We start from the raw sequence: 21,809 nt of genomic DNA on the forward strand, positions 1-21,809 counted from the left end.
CGTGCCGTTCCTAATCTTCTTTCTTCAGTGAATGTCAAAAGATCCTAGGAACAAACACCTAATATTCAGAAACCTATATATATGTATGTGTGTGTGTGTGTGTGTGTGTATATATACACACATACATACTGTATATATACAAAAAAAACTATATATTTTTTTTAACAATGTAAGTGAAAGGTAACTGAGATTGTCAAACATACAGTGTCCTTTAGTGTTCCACACAATAAAGTCAGTGGTTCAGGTTGGAACAATATGAGGATTGGTCATTCAAGACTGATTTGAATTATTTTTTGGTGAGAAGTTATTTTAAGATGACACAACACCTACAAGATAATGTTTCCTTCTCCAAAAATGTGTTTCTAAGGGATCTAATACAACTCATAAACATCTGATAATCTACTGTTGTTGTGGGCCATAAAATGCTACATAAAAGGGTTTTGTTCTTGTCGCATTACTATGGACCGGGTGAGAGGGAAAGCATTGCAGTGTTTATAAAATAACCCCCGAGCACTGATCCTTCATCATTTTACAGATGATCTCACCGAAGACAAGGACAAGTCTTACCTGAAGCTCAAAAGCCAGAATATTAAGGGGGTTAAAGGGGAATCTGTTATGAGACTGGATGACATTGTTGAACTTTTCAGTTTAATTTAAATGATGGCCAATGGAGTATACGTTAAAAATCTAAAACAGACACTACTGATTCATCCTCCTAATACTATACGACACAAGACCATTCTGATATTTTATGCTTTAATTAAAGCACTTACATATGTTTGGTTTTACAAACATTATTTTTTAACTTAATTTCCTCACATAAACAATCTCACATTACAATAAAACCAAAAGAAACCCAGAGAAGAATATTGGCAAAAAAATGCTAAATAAAACAAGGTCAGATGTTTACAGAGAATTTGTACTACTGATCTTTGAAATCTCATTTTCTCTGCAGGTTCTCCAAGTAGCTGATGAATCTCTTCAGGTTGATCCTTATGTTATCCAGAACACAAAGCTGATCAGGGCTGTATTTTCCTCTGCCTTCTTTTCGCAGCTGCGAGGGAACAAAACACCAAACTGTGAAAAGCCTGCCATCTAAAGGCCTAAGAACACACTACAATACAGAGATCTAGCAGTGGCTATGGAATGATAATGCGGACATTATTCAAAAGGCATTGCAAATTGTATTTGCAATTGCGTTTTTAATTTGTGGACGCATAAAATGTGACATAATCCAAACGCAAATGCAAATCGCGCATTACCGTTTTCATTTTCGATTAAGTGAATGCACAGTGTCTGCCAAATTTAAAATGGAAATGCAAAGTCCGTTTGCAATTGTGTTTTCCATCTTACGAGCTATGAGCCTGTCATATTTAAATAGCAATATTAATTACCACATTTGCCTTTTCACTCTCTCTGCACTGTGCATGTTAACTGCCAAAACTCAAAAGGAATCGCAATACCTTTTGCATTTGAATTTCCAACGTCTACATGGAAACCTGTCCATCAAGTGACAGGGGTGGGGCCATTTTATTGGGCGTGTTTGCACTGGGAAGTGACGATCGTACTAAAATGTACCATGTTTTTACTAGGGTAAATATGAGTTAACGATAGTGTTTATAATTAAGCCACAGTAGCCACAAATGTACAGTTGTCTGAGACGTTATGAAATGTTCTTTAATATAATGAACCATAAAATGTAGTCAGTGTTCTGCTACTGTTTATTTTCATAATAGGTAAACACAGGCCACAAGTTAAGACGGTCACAGATCTGGTGTTGATTCAGTGTAGCTTGGTAGCTGAGTGGTTAGTGACTGTCATCTCCAATGGCATACCATCTTTTAGCGCGTGTTCGAAACCCGGGCCAACACAGACGTTCTTTATTTTTTTGTTTATCCTACTAACTTCAGCCGCTGATTTCGGACTTGCATCCTCAGTAGTTCAGACTTTGTGCATTCGACTCGGGAGTGTGATGTCTGCGAGGACGCAGGTCCGGTAATTCTGCAAACAGCAGCGTACTTGATAACATGTCAGCTCGCCTTGACTACTGCGATTTTCCTCACTGTATGATCGCCCGTTTGGCGACTGAAGTTAGTAGGATAAACAAAAAAATAAAGAACGCCTGTGTTGGCCCGGGTTTCGAACACGCGCTAAAAGATGGTATGCCACGAGAGATGACAGTTACTAACCACTGAGCTATCAAGCTACACTGAATCAGCACCAGATCTGTGACCATGTTAACTTGTGGCCTGTGTTTACCTATTATGAAAATAAACAATAGCAGAACACTGACTACATTTTATGGTTCATGATATTAAAGAACATTTCATAACATCTCAGACAACTGTACATTTGTGGCTACTGTAGCTTAATTATAAACACTATCGTTAACTTATATTTACCCTAGTAAAAACATGGTACATTTTAGTACGATCTTCACTTCCCAATGCAAACACGCCCAATAAAATGGCCCCACCCCTGTCACTTGATTGACAGGTTTCCATGTAGACGTTGGAAATTCAAATGCAAAAGGTATTGCGATTCCTTTTGAGTTTTGGCAGTTTACATGCACAGTGCAGAGAGAGTGAAAAGGCAAATGTGGTAATTAATATTGCTATTTAAATATGACAGGCTCATAGCTCGTAAGATATGGAAAACACAATTGCAAACGGACTTTGCATTTCCATTTTAAATTTGGCAGACACTGTGCGTTCACTTAATCGAAAATGAAAACAGTAATGCGCGATTTGCATTTGCGTTTGGATTATGTCACATTTTATGCGTCCACAAATTGAAAACGCAATTGCAAATACAATTTGCAATGCCTTTTGAATAATGTCCGCAATATCATTCCATAAGTGGCTGCACTGTGAATGGATAAAAGCAGTTGAAAAAGTACTTAAAGATTTTAAAGTGGAACATTTTAGATCAGCCACCAAAGCCCCTTTTTCTGGACAGTCATTATGAGGCTGAGACGGTGCTTATGCAACAGATCTCAGTAGCCGCTTTTCCACTGTCGGGCCAGGGCTTAAAACGGGCCAGTACCACCGAGGCCAAAATAGCGCTGTGTTTCCACAGTCAGGCCTGAAGCTCCGATGTGCATCACTAAAACCCGTCCTTCACACGCCTCTCAGGAACAACGTCATACATTTACATTACATTTACTCATTTAGCTGACGCTTTTATCCAAAGCGACTTACAATTGCTATATATGTCAGAGGTCGCACGCCTCTGGAGCAACTAGGTGTTAAGAGTCTTGCTCAGGGACACATTGGCGGTTTACAGTGGATTCGAACCCGGGTCTCCCACACCACAGTCTTATCCACTGCGCTAACACCACCCCTAACATCATACAACCCCTTCATTTCACCAACAAACAGAAGTTATCAGAAAACTAAGAAATAAGTCAGTGGAACTAGCGTGATCACAAAACGAACTCGATAAAAGCAGCCGTTTGTTCGCATGCTTTGTTAAATATTCAAATTCAAAAGTGATACATTGATCATAATGAATTAATTTATCAGGACTCATAATTAGTCACACAAAAATAAATGTATTTCTATTTTATTTAATTATTTTTAATGCTTAAGCAAATTTTTTATTTGAAGCCTGCTTATTCAGTCAAGTCTGTTTCTGTTTATTTGTAGTCACAGTAGCCAATATAGGCTGTCACATTTAGAAAGAAAGATAATTTCTCTATTTTTCTCTATTTTTATAAGAGCTCCAGAACAAAAACCATTATTATATTTTTATGACATACGCTACGTGGAGATAAACTCTCCAGACGAGACTTATGACAGATAATATAAGTTACTAAATGAATACATGATTGTGATAGAGAATAAGAAGCTGACGTCTGATTTCTCCAAGCGGTCATATTTGCCATGTTTACTATGGTAACGTTAATGTTTAGCGTGCACAGTCTTACATCGCTTATAAATATTTCTGCCTTGTTTAGTGATTATAATCCACATCAGATCAAGTTATTTCAAACACTTGCTGCTAACTAAGAGTGATTTTTTAGCTCAACTTATTTTAGAAAGTCTTTAATGCTGGTGTTATAGCTGTTATCTTTCTGAAATGATCCGCCTTTGTTCATGACCACTCCTCTAGCCCCAGCTGGCCCACTTTGGCCCAAGGTTTTCGTCGGGCCAAAAAACCCTGGCCGTTGGCCCTGAGGAAGCCCCGACAAGGCACGATCAAGCACCGGAAGTGACAGTGGAAACGCGACTGGCCCTGGCACACACTAGCACACCCGCTTTTGGCCCGACAGTGGAAACGCGGCTAATGTCAGAGAAGACAAACTTGAGCCTTGAGCTCAAGCCTGAACATGCATTTGGAGGAGTGAGATTTGGCATTTTAGTGTCTGATTTAATATTATTGTTCGGGTCTGTGAATGTGATAAATGATATTGAAATGAGATTTGTATCTGTGGTGATATTTCTTGTTTTTTGAACAAACCTTAGCCCTAAACCCTGGCTGAAGGGCTTTGAGAGAGGAAAGCAGGTTAATGTTTTTTCCAGCTTTCTCTGCTTCTTCACCATCTGCAAACACATCGAAGAGGGCATCCAGCGCTTCCCCGCACACAACCAAGTTTGAGTCCTTCATTGCAATATTCAGTAATGCATTTCCAATCAACTGTAAAAAGAGATTGCATAGCTTTGGTCAGTTGTTCAGCTAACCTAATGACAAATGTATAAGGCGTTTTATATATGATATATTTCCATAATCACAAGCTTCATCTAGTCACACCCCTAAATATAAATATATATATATATATATTTAGAGATTAACTCCGCAGACAGACTTAATTCAAATATTGACGATAGTAACAAAAATACAGTAACAAGAGCTTAAAGTACTTAGAAAATGGTTTATTTTTATTTATTTATTTAGCTTAATATTTAAAATTGGTCTATTTTGTTATTGAGGAATAAGGATATTTTTTTGTTAAATGTTTGAATGAATTGCTCAGGCCCCATAAGATACTTTTCCTTTGAAACTGAAATAAATCCAGGTTTATTATTATTATATAATTTATAAGGCTATATAGCCTAATTATTATAGGTAGGCCTATATATATATTTTTATTTACATTTCTTACTTTTTTTTACTGTATATGTTCTAAGTTCCTTGTTCATGTTCATACTTTTAATTAAACGCAAATAAAACGAAACATTTGTTTATTTTCCGTTTCTTTTTAAATTTATATTCAACAGGGGAGCGAGTGAAAAAATAAGAGTAGCAGGCAGAATATGCAATATTAAAAAAAAAAGAAAAACTACTGTAGGCTATACGTTTACCCGCGGGATTTTGCGGGCGGGAGCGGGACGAAACTTTATTGTTTGCGGACGGGAGCGGGAGAAAATAACATATTTTTGCGGGAGCGGGACGGAAAAATCCCTCCAGCGCAGGTCTCTACTCCCAGCAACGTCGTGGTAAGTTTAAGTGCACGGGCAGCAGCTCTATGACCGGAGTATGGTGCTGCTTTCCAGGCAGGTTTTAGCTCGCAAGTCACTATTTCAAACCACGACTAACGACTTTTGACTTCTGAGCGCAGGGAAATTTAGCTAGATTATTAATTTTATTGCAACGTTACATTGTCCTAAAATCTATTTTTCAACGTGTACCACTTGCATAAACACTGGCTGTTGTTTCACAGGTTTAAGGTTGGAAAACACGGGTTGCCTGGAACGCGACATAAATCATAACGAGCAAGCACTTTCTTACCGCTGCTGGCATACAGTAATTCCTCGAGCAAATCATTCAGAAACAAGCCCCGGGCTCTCTCAGTTTCTTGCACCAACTGCCAAAAAGCGCCATTTATTTTTGAGTCCTTTATCTATTGCTAGGAGTCTAGGACATCATCCCCAGGCTTCATAAACTTGCGCTCCATTTTTGTTTTCTCCGACAACGCTAACGTGACATTGATGCATGGGCGTCAATCATCCTTCACGCCCTTCTCTGCTTCTGATAGGCTTGTAAACGTTAGTTAAAGCTGCGTTCCTCTCATATGATTGGTATAAGAAATAAATTGGCTCGAAAATATTAAACTGCATGCGCAGGCTCTCAAATATTATATAATTTTTTTTCCCTCACGGCCACACGCCGGAGATCCGGCACGGTGCCGGAATACTTTAAGCCCTGTATTATATATGAAAAAAAAAATTATATATATTTATATATATATATATATATATATATATATATATATATATATATATATATATATATATATATATTGTTTTTTTTTTTTTTTTTAGGGGTGTGACTAGAAGCTCGCGATTATGGAAAGGGGCATTACATTTCCTACGAGTGCTTGTGGTGTTCGGCCAATCACAATGCACTGGGTCAGTTGGCCAATCAGAGAACAATTCATTTGACCCTTTTAAGACATGGAGTATTCCTATTTTTGTCACATTCTTAAAGTGCAGTACGCACCTTAAACTATTTCCTTCGTATTGGACTTTTCGCTGCATTTTGCGACAGGCTACACACCCGGCAGTTGTCAACCATTTGATGGCTGTGTCCCAATTTGCCCACTTATACTATGCCCTAAAAATATGTACTCTTTTTGTGAAGAATAAGTACATACCTTTGAGTATGTAGCAGAGTAATAGGCAAGATTACATATATATATATATATATATATATATATATAAATATATATATATATATTTTTTTTTTTTTTTTTAAAGCTGAAGTACATAACTTTTGGTGCTCTAGTGGTAAATAAACAGAACTGCATGCAACTTGTGGAAGAACAATGTAGCCGGAGCTGTTTAAGTCTATGGTGAATCAAGCAGGTACCGGGATAGTCTACAGTCTAAATAGTCAGAATATAAATACTTGTTATACGTATACCCTTGTTATACGTTTCCCTTTTTGGAAAATAATTTCATGGTGTACTCGCTTATTACAGAATTTTTTACATTTTGAACACAAAAAAAGTTATGGACTGAAGCTTTAATAAAAATCTAAAAATGATCTAATAATAAATGCAAAAACAAAAAGAATAACAAATTAAATAAACAATTAAAAGGTTTAATTAGGTCTAACATTATAAAAGGAATATTGAATATTTTGTCCATTCTCTATAATGTAAAATAGGGTAAAAAAGTTCTGAATGTTTTCCACCTTATTGTTCATGTAAGAGTGGGCGATTTGTAAATTTTATGTGCAAGGTTTCCAGTGTCATTCACTTCCAGTTATTATTAGCAGAACAAAACAGCGCATTTTGCTGCTTGATATTGCAAACTGGTTTGCTGAACCATGTTATTTTCATGTATTTTCTTAATTATGAGCACAGTGGTTTGTAGTGCAAACAGTTTTACCAATTACAGTAATTTATTCTTCTTCTTGCTATTTCACTACAGCGGTTAATGAACCGTGAGCATTTTACATTCACAGAAAACATCTAGCTTCCATGTTGAAAAATAAGGTGGATATTTCTTGTAGGCATAATAATGGCACTATAAATATGGCTAATATGATTCTAATATTTCTACCGCAGTTAGTATTACCTGTAGAGTGTCTGCTGTGTTTTTCTCTTTGGAAAGAGAGCTTCCTGTGATCCCGAGAATGGCCAGCGCATTAACTCTCACGCTGACCAGCTCACAGCTGGTGGCAGCCTCACAAAAAATCATTAGCTGGTGAGGAGTCATACACTACAGAGTACAACATATAAAACACATACAGTTAAAAATTCAGAAAAAATAATGAATCGCTAAAGCATAAAATGATAAAAGAATGTTGTTCTCACCTGAGGGATGTTTTTGGTAGCCATGATCTGTAGTAGAGAGCGAAGAGCACTAGTCACAGCCTCCAGGAACTCCTCATCCTTTAATGACTCTGGAAATTAATGTACAATTGTAGAAGAGAATATTATAAATGTACACCTAAAGTGGAAAAAACACATATCAATAAATACAAGATCTCCTATATGTCTAATCAATAACAAACAGTAAAAAAAACAGCAGGAACAACAACAAAAACAGAACAATTAAAAGTGCTTATACTGAAGCCTGACAGATTCAGTAAAATGTCACAAAGTAGGGTTGCTCAAATATGAAAAAAATAAGAAGTATTTTTATCAATGGATTTACCTACATTTTTTCCATGAAACTAAAAAACAAATACAAATATTAAAAAATAGATGAAATATATGTCCACTACCGTGAAAAGTCTTAGGCCTCTAGTATAACCTTCTAGTTATTTCTGTCTTTTGCTGTAGTGTGTCAGTAGGAAATATCAGTTTACATTACCAAACATTCCTTTTGCCATTAATTGTAATAATCCAGTGAGATTTTCGGATGCACAATGAGTCTCTCCACACAGAGATCTGATCTCACCATCATCAGTCCGTCTGGGATTATATGAAGAAACTGAGACAGACTAAATCTGTAAGAACTGTGGCAACGACTCCAAGACACTTCAAGAAAACTACAATACTGTGAAAAGCTTTAGGCACTTGTGTAAAAATCCTGTAAATTGAGGATCATGCTTTAAAAAAATAATGATTATAGTTAGCAATTAGCTTATTAACTAAATCAATTAAATATCTGGTCTGACCGCCCTTTGCATTTAAAACAGCTTTTGTCCTTGGTACACTTGCGCATAGTTTTTCAGGTAGTGTTGCAGGAAAGTTTTTAAGTGTCTTGGAGACGCTGCTCCAGTTCTTTAGTCTGTCAAATTTTTTTCCTGATTCATCATGTAATCCCATACGGACTGATGATGGTGAGATCAGATCTCTGTGTGGAGAGACTCTTTGTGCATACAAAAATCTCACTGGATTATTACAATTAATGGCAAAAGGAGTGTTTGGTAAAGTAAACTGATATTTCCTACCGACTAACTAAAGAAAAATATAGAAATAACTGATTTACAGTTTTTCTCAGTCGCTTTGGTACATTTCTCGAATCAAACTCACAATTTTCAAATCAGTAAGTGCATTTCTCAAAACAACTCGTACAAATAGCAAAACACAATGGATTACCTGCAAAAGCCAATCTCTTGCTCAAAATCCTTAGTTCATCTCTCAAAAATAAATATCTGTGTCAATGAACATGTCAGTGCCATCGAATGACAAGTCCTTGTGTCATAGTTTACGGATAAGACAGTCAAATTGCTTAATCATGTTGTCAATATAACAGTGTATTCTGGAGGGATGTTCTGATGTAAACTATGGCAGCATTTTGGATGACAGTTACTGTATTGAACAGTATGCAATATGCTTATATATGCCATATATCCATTTCAAAAGTACAAATTTACACATTACTGTATGTGGGGTATTGATTGAAAGAGACTGGATAGAATTCCCGGTTACACTTTTACTAGTGGTCTGGCCAAAAAAAAAAACCTTTACAATGTCATTGTGATATAGAAAAGGAAAAAGAAATATGGGCACAAAGATGAAAATAAGTCCATTGTCAGAATGTGTAACTCTTGTGTTGTCCTCTGTCTATACAGTATAAGCTTTCCAACTGAAGATTCATGAGATGAACCTTTGAGCTATTTCAGAGAAATGGTTTATCATTGGTTTATCATCTACATTCTCCTCATTAGTAAATATTCACTTGCACAATTCATGCCAAATTGTCAAAAAGTCTAATAATAATGTGTAAAAAAAAAAAAAAAAAAAAAAGTGTGCTTGGCAGTTTATGACAACTAGATTAACCATTTTGCATTTAATGACTTATACGATGAACTAAAGACCCGATGTTTTGGGGGTAAGACTATTGCACAGAAAACTATATAATACATTTTGAGCAACATGACATTAGCAAATGATAATGTAGGAAACAACAGAGAATTGTACATAACCATTTGCATGGATGTACCAAAGCATTTGCAATTTGTTCAAAGAAATGAGAAACTGCTTTTTTGATGTGCACAAGTGACACAATGATGTGAGAATTGAACAGGTAGTTTTGAGAATTTCAATTCTGATCTGAGAAATGTACCAAAGTGACTGAGAAAAACTGTAAAAGGTTTTTTTTTTTTTTTTTTTGGTGAAAATACTACTGGCCTAAGACTTTTGCACACACACACACTTAAAATAAAACCTATAAATAAAATTTCAGATAATTTAAGAACAATTATGTTGCATTGTTCTTCCATAGTGCACTACAAAATATATGATTTAACTTATTTTGGTACAATTTATTTGTATAATTTTTTATATTAAATTCGATATTTTTTATGTATATTTTTACATGTCAAAATGCCTGCCGATGTAAGTGAAAAAAGTGTGCTGGATTTGTAACACAAGACAAATGGAAGCATCACTGCAAAAAGGAATGTGGCACAGGAAGCATTTTATCTCGATTATATTGTGTTCACAATTGCTGGAAGCCCAAATTAGGAAAAAAATAAATAAAAGGTTAAATTGCCCAGCCCTACGTTATAGTGAGACGTCTACCTGCTGAGCTGAAAACCAATGAGGAGAGGTGCTGAGCCACAACCTGTAACCCTGAAGCACCTCCAAGAGATTCTGTATCCACAGAAGAAAGGATATTATGGAGACATGTGAGTGCCCGACACTGCACCCGGTGCATCCTAGAAGAAACAGAGAGTATATGAATTGGGTTTTCACAGATTTGTATGAACACTACAAACATCATGAATGTTTTTTACTTTTTCAAAAGGCATTTCCAAGTAGGGTACTTGCTACAGAGCTCAAGGGCAGCAGCACTGGGGAACTCAGCCTTCTTCAGGACCTGAAAGAAATCAATCAGGGAAGTGAAACAGTATACACACTTCACAAAAGGGGCTTTCACACCTGAGGAACCTTTCATAGTTCCTAGAAGTACTGGTGGAAATACCCGCTTTTTGGTGTGTTCGCATGGCAGAAACTAGGAACGGTTTCAGTTCTAGGAACTGTGAGAGAAGTTGGCTCTCTAGGAACCACCCTGCTGGCTAATCCTAGAACTAAGTTCCTAGAACTAGCCCCTTATGACACAGGTACAGTATGTTATACGACAGTGGTGGGTGGTATGACCAAAAATTAATATCATTCTTTTTCAAAATTATAGTTTCTTTTTTCCACACATGATCGGATGTAAACCAAATTTTCTATTGATTGAGAGAGGAAATAGGCTACTGCTGTATATTCACTTAGAATGCCCTATTTTACTGTCATGAGTGAATATTGTAGAAAATTCTACTCTAAATAGTGACGAAACACGACCCATTATATACATGTTAACCAGGAGTCACTCTCATTTATAATCACAACATCGTCAGATAAAATGAACATGCATGTACAGTAGATGCATCTTGGGTGGCTATGTGGTGGTTTTGGCTATATTACTTTTTGTCTCATGCAGCGCACTGCCTCCGTCTGAGTAACAAACAAACAAAAAACAACAAACAAAAAGAACAGACACAGAAAGCTGGACCTCGCGCTCACGGGGCAGCACTGGCGACATCTAACTGAATCATAGCTAAGGTTTATCTAAAAAAGTTGCTAGGTTTGTCAGTATATATATTCTATAGAAAAACGCTTCTAAAAGCGTCTGAGGGTTGTTAATTCTAGCGCTGAAGTCACAATCGTGTGTGAGAGGCGCGGGAGCTGATGGCAGCAGCCGGTGGATATGTGTGGTGGTCAGGGGATATTGTGGACGAGATGTCATCACGTTCTACAGCATCAGTGTCTGAACTTTCACACTTAGTGACACATACAGCTGTGTCCTCGCCTCAGTGCAACAGTGAAAAGAGACCCCTCTCAAATGCATTCTGAACATTATTAAAACGACACAGGTATTGCAGTATTTTGAAAATACATATCATAAGAAAAATAAACACTGGTATTCAGCATGAACAGGTATACTGCCCAGCATTATTATACGAACAATATGGGAGTATGTATTGAGTATATTAGGCAAAAAGAATGCCTTTAACACATCTTATGATCTTCTAGAGCGGGATTGTTAGTCACCCCTAAATTAAATCTGGTGACTATGGGAGCCAGGTCTTTCAGTTCTATGGGAGCCGCGGTCACACAAAACCTATGTTCCATTGACTTCCAATCATGCTCATGCGAATGCGTCAGAGCGGAAACGCACGCCCATGCGAAGATATTCCGCATTTCGCTTTGTAGCAAAGTTCACGTTTGCCTTTACTCTGAACTGGGAATTCACGTCACGTGAAACCGTGAGAACAGTAGAAGATCAAAAAAGTCACAGAGTGACCTCTTGGTACAGAAATTAACGAAATGCTAATTCTAATCTCAAACTGTTCACCAATCACAACACAATGGGACAGCTAACCAATCACATCACATTTCATTTTTCGGAAGGTGGGCCGTCATCAAACCCGGAACTAATCGAGCCGTTTGTGCCAGGCTGGGGAGAAAGGTATTTTAATAATGTTAATTATGTGAAAAATCATGCGTTTTTCAAACCACTAAGCATGAGAGCATGTTCTTTTACACCCCCAAAACAAAATCAAAACTTTGATCCAGTTTTCTGAACAATAATCTGCAAATTTGTTGATTATTTTACCAACAAGCACATTTTTGTCATGGACTACATTAATTTCCCTTCTCTGTGCCTGCAAACACAAGACAAATCCTTCACAACGCCTAACCAGTGTCCTCATTTAGATGCCAGAATATGCCCATCACACTCCCATTTGGTGGTTTTACCATTTTAGGAGGTTTTAATATCCCAAAGTGGCCTGGAGTACAGTATGTGAGAGCTGTGATCTCACTGAGCCAGAAGGGTCAGTAACATCAGAATAAAATAAAAACTGTGGCATTGTAAGTATTGCTGACAGTGTAATAATGTGTGTTACCTTTTGAGGTATGCTGTGGTTGAGCAGGATTGTGTGAAGTTCAGCAGACAGACAGAGAGGAGAGAACAAGCTGGAATTAGTGTCTGACATCCCATCAGCACACATCTCGCTCTCATCGCTGCTGGACATCTCCTCCCACTCATCATCTGAGGGATCTACAGACAAACACACACACACACACACAGTCAATATCCCATCATATTATCTGTCTCGTCTAATCTGACACAAACATAGAACTCATTCCTCTATTCATTTCGCACATTAGCAGAAAAATCCTGAGGATTGCCTATAATATTCTTGTCGTCCCTGCTCGCATATAAACACACACTCACCATCGGAGCAGCACATGTTGCCGATGATTTCCAGCGACGTCTGCTGTGCTGACAGCAGTGCTTTGGCCTCTCGCAACTCCAGTCTGTCTCTCTGAAAAACACAGACACATACAACAAAACCACACAAGTAATTGTTTGGGTTATTTATACACATACTGTATAGAGATAGTTTGAATGAATACCGATTTGATAAAGCTGAAATAGAGAATTAAATCATTAAGAGCATTCACAACATGGAGATTTTAAACATGGTTTGCATTGCTTCATGATGTAAACTGGGCTACAAATATGTGGCTCAAATCTCTCTCTGAACTTTCAAAGAGGAGGACATTCAGGACACCTATGGGTAGGTTAGACAGGAGCTGGAGTGGTAACAGCAGCCCTGCACACTCAAGTGTAAGTGGGGAAAGTCACTCTGTTTAGAGAGAGTGAGAACCATCTGGCTCTGAGGGACAGATGTGCCATCATTTGAGTTGACATGGTGTGAAGGGGAAAGAGAGAGTGCAGAAAGAGTGCAAGAGGTATGCTATAGCCTTTACGTCAAGGAACATAGAGGAAATAGTCTTTAAGAACGCATCTATGATCTCCATAGGCACACTAACCTATCATAATAATATAAGTGGCTCATATTTTGTAGTTAATGTTTTTAGATAATTCACCACAAAATAAACTGTCATCATTCAATCACCCTCATGTTGCTCCAAACCAGACTTTCTTCTGGAAGGACGTAAGAGTGAGTAAGTCACACAAATTTTATTTTCAATGCTTTTAACATAAATATTGACAAATTTGAAATGTTCCGAAATGTGCAAACTTTATCCTAGTTTTATTCCACTTAAAATAATAGCATATAACATACTGGCAACAGATCTGAGACGTCATCGTTTGTTTTTGACATTCGATCATTAGGCTTTCTTCCATTCATCTTCTCATCTTTCATGTCCTCCTCCATCTCTTCGGCCTCGTGACCTGCGGGCCGTGCATCTGAATGATCTGACTGTGTGGCCAGACGGGCAGATTCAGCCCGCCACAGCTCTGGGATGAGTTCTCCTGTGTCCAGACTGAGGCTGTGTGAGAGAGTGGTGGCCAGCGCAGTCAGAGTCTGAGACTGCTGTGCTGAAGACAAACCGCTCTTCAGATTCAGTAAGGAGCCTGAAAAAGATGAACAACTATTAACCACACGAAACAGTCTTTAGCTTTATTTCAACTATTCATTCAACCACTTCCACACATTCACAAAGCAACATAACTGTATTAATTATAAATTAACTCGCTGGTTATTAGCACTATATCAACTATTAGAAATATAACGACAAGGTTCAATTAGCTATATATATATATATATATATATATATATATATATATATATATATATATATATATATATATATATATGTATGTATGTATAGTAGCATGTTGCATATTGTTGATGTAGTAAATGTATTTATTTCACATCCAGTGTCATGTGTACTTTTACCTGCAGCCAGCGTTCGCAGGAGAGTGTATTCCATACTCGTGTGTGTGGAGGACAGGATGTTTTCCAACACTCCAAACATTGCTGCATTCACACTGCGCACCAGCTCTTCGTTCTCTTCTGTTACTGTGTGCAAGCAGTAGGCTACACAAAACACACACACACACACACACACACACAACAACTATTTGAGTTTGGGGTATTATACAATACTGTTTAAAAGCATGGGGATAGTAAGAATGTATTTGAAAAAAAGTCTCTTATACTCACCAAGGCTGCATTTATTGGATTAAAAATACAAAATACAAAAAAGGTCATGCCACAAAATATCATTAAAAAAAAAATCGAAAATAAGTGTTTTCTATTTGAAAGCCTGTAAAATGTAGCTTACTCCAGTGAGGGTAAAGCTGAATTTTCAGCATCATTACTCCAGTCTTCAGTGTCACATGATCATTCAGAAATCATTCTAGTATGATTTTTGTGGAAACCATGACATGATTTAAGGAATCTTTGATTAATAGAAAGTTCAAAAGAACAATATTTACTTGAAACTGAAATCCTTTGTAACATTACAAATGTGCAAATGTCTTTAACACTTACTGATCCCTAACTTTTGATTGGTAGTGTAATTATGTGTTGTTTGTCTATAACTGTAGTCACCTGCTGATATTGCCAGCTCCATATTCTGAGGGTGTCTCTGTAGACAATGTAGAAGAACATCTAGAAGTCCAGCCTTGTTAAACACTGAAACAGCTGTGCTACTGCTCTCACTACACGTCCACAAAAGAAGAAACACACAGATTATACAAGACTCCAACCATGTCATCTTATTGAACATTACTGGCATTTTGACTGTTTTGACTGTCATTAAGTAAACCATTTAGTGATGGTATTTTAAAAACCACCAGGCATATACATGTTTTTATTGTATGTATATGCCAGGAGGTTTTTACTTAATGACTTTGCTTTTAATATGCTAACTGATTAAACAACCGATCTCATATTTTGGCCTAATCTTCAGCCTGCAAACTAGTGACTAGTACATAAAGCATGATGATGTGCTGTCAAGTGGGCATTTGTAACATTTGTTAATACACTTGTTAAATGTAAATGTCAATCAATCTGTCTTGACTGCTCACTGGTGATTGGGTCTCTCAAGGACCATGAAGTCAGTTTAAGCTCAATCTTACCAGAGGTTCCAAAGTAAATTTACAGCCTCATTGGCGACGTCTTCCGCCGTATGTTTCTGTCCTTTCATAGTAGGAGACGAGCTCATGTCAAAGCCAGTACAGCACTGATCAACAAACACACACAAGAGAGACTGTCAAAAAGAGCTTTTTCTCTCTTCTCTCTAGGAGTGGGCCATATGGCAAAATTAGCATATCATATAATTTATTTATTTTATTAAGCCAGGATCAAGATCCAAAATCTTTTTCATGTTAATTTTTAAGACTATCGTGCAAGTGAATAAGAAGTACGGCCATGCTAATTTCATTATCGAAAAAAATATAGCCTTGCAAAGTAACAAAATATCTCTACATGGTTAATGAATTAAGTGGACTGACGAAAATATCCTTCATCAATGCAATAAAAAAAGAATAATAATGTTTTAAGGGGTGGTCATACTTTTGACTTCCATGCATACGCATACAAATGCTGGAGTCCGGAAACGCAAGCTCGTACGAAAAAGTTTCACATTTAAAATTTCTATCGATTAATACTAATTAAGACCAATAAAAGATTGATACATCACAGCATGAGCTCTCAGCTGAGATAAAAAACACAAACTTTAAAGCTACAGGCTGGCTGCATTACAGGAAAGTGGATTATATATTTGTACATTCTGAATTTAATTATTAATTAATTATTATGTGTTGAACTTATGTTTTTTCTGTTTTAAGTTAAAGACTGTCATGCCAAAAAGCTCTTTAAATTGAACTGATCCAGCATTCGTACCTCCCTCAGGAGAGCAGACAGAGGGGTCAGCACATCCTGTCTCACCATGTCCTCACACACTTCAGGGCCTCCGCAGGCACTAAGATTCCTGTAGCACAGACACAGAAGAAAATAAACCCCCGAAGCTGAGCAGTCTTGTAGCAGGTGTAATAATGAGAGCAAGCATGTAATACACCAAGCTGTTCATTAGACAAACTACAGTGGAGGGAAATAATAACATTAACATTTTATAATTGCCGCTTAGCATTTCTATGCAATAAATGCACAGTCTGCATGATGAGTTTCTGTGTCTTTCATTTCATTGATGGCTGGATGTGTACTACAGTTCACAGTTAAAGTTAAGTATGTCAGTGTCACCTTGTGTGTGTGTGTGTGTGTGTGTGCTCTTGTTTTTGTGACATATCAGGACACAAGTCTGTATAATGACATGGGTATGACACAGGTATTACAAGGAGAGGGTGACTTATGAGGACATTATGAGGACAAGTTTCCTGTGAGGGTTAGTTAGGGTTAGGTGTAGGGTTAGTGAAGGGCCATAGAATATAGTTTGTACAGTATAAAAACCATTACGCCTATGGGATGTCCCCACTTTTCACAAAAACAAACGTGTGTGTGTACCTGAGTGCTCCAGCAGCAGTCTCTCTGACCACCAGGCTGCGATCCAGCAGTAAAGGTCCGATTTTCCTGACTGCATCTCTCTGGAGGAATCCTGGAATCATCTGACTCTGCTGTACAACACGAGAGATACTGGCACACGCATAGTCGCGCACATCAGCTGATGGACTCTGCAGCTAAACACACACATAGAGAAGGAGAGTCACCTGCAAATAGACATATAGGTGGGAGAGCAGGGTGATTTGACCCCGTGGGGAAGTTGAGCCACCCCTTATATCTAGACAACCTTAAACAAAATTGGTGATATGACCACACATATTTGAAGAGTTAACCTTTTTACTCCATCTATGATGGAGAAGGGCCCATGTTAATACATTTGTAACTACATTTAGGGTAAAAAAAACTTCTTCTTTTCTTTTTTTACAGTTCAAAGTGATTTTTGTATGTTCAAGGACTCATGCTTCTTGTGTCTGAACAATTACAGACAAATCTGAAAACACACCGCAAATGTGTTTGCTCTATAAGACGTTATAATATGAGTCTATAAGGTTAGCTCTGAACTGCTGGATGACCGAATTTTGTTAAAAATGGTCCAAGGGTTGTAATTTGAGCCAACAGTCCTGGGTTAAGTTGAGCCAGTGGCTCACCCCTTCCTATGATTATAAAGTATAATTTTACTGTAATTCTACATGATATCTTACTCATTTTAGACCAAACATTTTTGGTTATGTTCTTTGTGTTTAACTTGATTTTGATATGTATAGGCCTTGTTTATGAAAGTTGGCCATTGAACGTTTATGAAATTGTGCAACATTTATAAGTGGGATGTAGAGTACTATTAGCCCAGTTCTGTAAGGTCAACTGAAGTCATTTTTTTTTTCTTTCTTTTTTCAATTCTTCAATTTGAACTGTATTTTGTCCAGAAATTTGTAAATAATAATCTTTATTACGTTTAATTACGAATGTTCAGGAGTCATCCTTCCATCCATTCTATTATCCAAACTTTTTTGTCCTTAGGGTTGTGTGGAGCTGGAATCTAACCCAGCATCTTAAACCACAGGTAGAGAAAAACCCTGGATGGATGGCCAGTCCATCACAAGGCTCACACATAGATATCGTAAAGTCATTTTTATTGAATTTCTCTTCTTTTGAAGAGAAGGTGTACTTCAGCATAATTAATGGCACAGTTAAACTCCATATATGGCTCAACTTACCCATCACTGGGGGCAAATTGAGCCAAGAGACCACCTTTTTTTTGGAAAGCAGTTTATTTTAGAATCAATGTGATTATTTCCAATGATGCACCACATCATGAAATGCATGTACATATTTATGTTGGACCCATTAACTATCATGTGCTCCCTTTAAACACACTAAACGAAAATCAAAAAGGATCAGCTCAACATACACTGACACAGCCCTATTTGAACCCCCCTTAGGAATTTAAGAAAGACTGGATGTAAAGGTTGAAGATATCGCTTGCTTGACAGCTGCATCAGTCCGTTCAGCCGTCAAGGTTTGCTGACTCGCTTCATTTCTTCATCATGCCAAAATCATTCATCATTCTTCATTTCTTCATCAGTCAAAGACCTCACACAGTCCGTCAGTACACACGGCATATTTAACTGTTACGCTAATATTGTTTTTATCTCAGCAAGTACAATATTCAGATTAATAAAACATAGTATACAGCAAGACTGACGAGTTGTCACAGCAGTGCAAGCCTACTTTCTGGAGCAGCTCCGCCGCCGGAGAGTCTTCGTCTTCTGATTCTTCAACAGTCTGTTTAACAGCAGCTGCTGGAAGACCATCGGGAGAAAATGACGGCCGTTTGAATTTATTGTTTTTAGTCTTTCCCATGTTGTTAATGTGTTTGGACTACAACTGAAGTTAAATATCGATTTCAATCTGTTTTACGACTCCGGCCAGCTCACAACACGAGCGACCATGTGGACATATTTTCCGCTGCCGTAAATCGTCGTTAGAGACAGTCGTAAGAAAAGTGTTGTCGAAAAAATGGGAGCGCCACCCTGTGGGTCCAATAACGCACTGCACATTTGAACACGGGTGTGATAGAAATCGTATTAATCCGCGTGAGATATATTGGATGTCAGATGGTCAGCATCCAGTCATCTGTTTTCTCTATCTGACGTTCCACCACAGAATAATGCTTAAATCAAAACCAAGCGTATTGGATCCTGTTACAGATAAACGCCTTCAGGAAAGCCCATGTCTAATCTTTAACAGCATTAAGAGTGAATCTTCCCATGTGGAGTTTGAGATCTGTCTGTACTCCCTCTTCTGCATCCTCTGGGAGTTTCATCTTTTTCTCCTGAGAACCAGAATGAAGAGTTTAAGGAGTTTTTATTTATTTATTTATAAAAAAAATTATGTGTTTACATTGGTTACAGCATAAGTAACAAATGAAGAAATTGAGAAAAAAATGTAAAAACAATAAAATATATATTATATTCATATTTTATGTTATGTTGTTTGAGGAAGTTATTACTATACATTGCAACTAATTTGCATATTAATATGTTCTTGGGGCAAACCATAATATAAAAAGAAGAGTAGGCTAATAATGGAAATAATAACTTGGCAAGATTTTGATGAGAATATATCATATTTCACAGGAATATTGCTCTATAATTTCTGTACCTATTGACTTCTTGTCTCTCCCCAAAGTTCCTGATTAACATGATGTTTGTCTTTGTGTCCTCTACAGAAGACATGTATGAAAATCATGCCGTTTTGTAACTAAAAGTCATATTCCTGACATTTTTCTGAGATGGTTATTTACGACAGACAATTTGAAAATGAGCCAGATTTAAATGATAATTGCAAAACATTATCACATTTCCCTAAGAGTGATAAATTGCATCATTCTGTCAATATCAGTCATATTTAAAGACCAAGAAGAGGGAGTGTTTATGATCAAACTTCCAAGCATTTGATATCTCTAAAAAGACCCTGAATGCGCTCTGTACAGGACATCCATCCAGACTTAAGAAAGAAACATTTCGTACGATTAGTCATTTTTATGGAAATCGTGATTCTCTCTCAGGATTCTTTGATGAATAGAAAGTTCAAAAGAATGGCATTTATTTGAAATGTATTTACTGTCTTTAATGCATCCCTGCTAAATAAAAGAATTAAGTCCTTAGAAAGAAAGAAAAATCCAATGGCCCAATACTTTTTAACGGTAGGCTACTGTAAGCAAACAAGTAGTTTAGCTTAGATAAAGAAAATAGCATCTATATCTCCCACAGACATTTTAAAAGCCTTCAGATGGTCTCAGTTTTAACAATTTTATTTAAATTTCAGTTTCTTCCTTTCTTTCTTTCATTCTTTCTTTCTCAATAGAGCTCGTTTTGGCTGTAGAGCTTGTTTGACCTGTCCTAACCCTGTGCAGTGTGTTGAATGAGAGCTAGAGACCCTAGGTCTTCCTTTCCAAATCCCCTACTGCAAGTCAGCGCGTGGCAACCCTCCCCAACAACTATCCTGAGAGGACCCATGATTAATCCCAATTCAGCATGTTTCAAAATCACATATACAGCCAGCAGATCAGAGAGGATTTCAACATTATGTGTCTGAAACAATTTTAGTAAAAAAAATACTCAAATTGTAAAAAGTGCACACACATTTATCTCTGTCTTTCTGTCTACATCGAATAAACTGAAAAAGAAAAAAAGAAAACACAGTGTGTAAAGGTTAATTCTTGTTCCAACAGGTTTCCTCTAGGCACAGCGTCTGCTGTCCTTGCATTATTTCACTGATAATGTCTCTCTATCTACAAAGGACAGAGGAACCCATAAACACATAAACTCTTTATCTAACATACACACCTACACATCCTAAAGCAGGGGTGTCAAACTCAATTCCTGGAGGGCCAGAGCCCTGCAGAGTTTGGATTTAACACTGGATTTAACACCTGGTCCAACTAATCAAGTCCTTCAGGCTTATTTGAAAACTGGTTTGTGTGTTGGTGTTGGAGCAGGGTTGGAACAAAACTCTTCAGGAGTCCGACCCTCCAGGAACTGAGTTTGACACCCCTGTCTTAAAGTTTATATGTTCTTAAATATGTTTATTTTATTCAACCAAGTCAAAGATTACGTAAACACCATACTTACAGAAGAACCTCAAGAGCCCCTCAAAGAACAGAAAGATGAACGCAAATTCGTCCATCTCGCCACTAGATGGAAGTGTTGGTCTATGTTTCTAAAACAGCCTCGTCCCAAATTTCTCTCTCGGTTTTTTTTTTGTGTCAGATCGAGTTTGTGTGGATAAACAGTGCAGCATAATGACGAAACACATCTGCTGGGTGAAATATCCTTCAGCGCCTGAGCTAAATGAAAGCTGGACCGTTGTGAGAGGCTGTTCTGTCGGATAGGCATTGGCCATTTGGCCATTTTGAGGTGAATGATCGATGTGCATAGTTTTTCTTCAGAGAAAAAACTAAAATAACACACATTCCTCCAGCAAGCACATTTAGTTATATGGCTTACCATTGTTCACCCAACATTAAAACACAAGCTATTTCAACACAAAGTTAATGTAAATTTCCATATTGCTGAAGATTCTTGGACTTTTTTAAATTTATTTGAATGTTAGAATCTAAATTCCAGAAGACA

The 21,809-nt window shown here is 37.3% G+C and overlaps 1 protein-coding gene across 1 annotated transcript; it reads right to left on the reverse strand.

The window, feature by feature from the left end:
* Window positions 1–739: 739 nt before the first annotated feature.
* LOC132106729 (HEAT repeat-containing protein 3-like) lies at window positions 740–19,151 on the reverse strand. The gene is made up of 15 exons (XM_059512692.1): window positions 18,904–19,151; window positions 17,179–17,351; window positions 16,561–16,648; window positions 15,795–15,898; window positions 15,265–15,374; window positions 14,608–14,748; window positions 13,990–14,282; window positions 13,131–13,221; window positions 12,799–12,953; window positions 10,639–10,721; window positions 10,424–10,560; window positions 7,763–7,851; window positions 7,524–7,667; window positions 4,462–4,638; window positions 740–1,054 (listed from the first exon to the last, which is right to left on the reverse strand). The coding sequence occupies exons 1-15, from the start codon at window positions 19,033–19,035 to the stop codon at window positions 941–943; spliced, it is 2,031 nt and encodes a 676-aa protein (XP_059368675.1). The 5' UTR covers window positions 19,036–19,151; the 3' UTR covers window positions 740–940.
* Between the last annotated feature and the right edge of the window lie 2,658 nt (window positions 19,152–21,809).

Source organism: Carassius carassius, chromosome 2, assembly GCF_963082965.1.
Source record: "Carassius carassius chromosome 2, fCarCar2.1, whole genome shotgun sequence".
Lineage (NCBI taxonomy): Eukaryota > Metazoa > Chordata > Actinopteri > Cypriniformes > Cyprinidae > Carassius > Carassius carassius.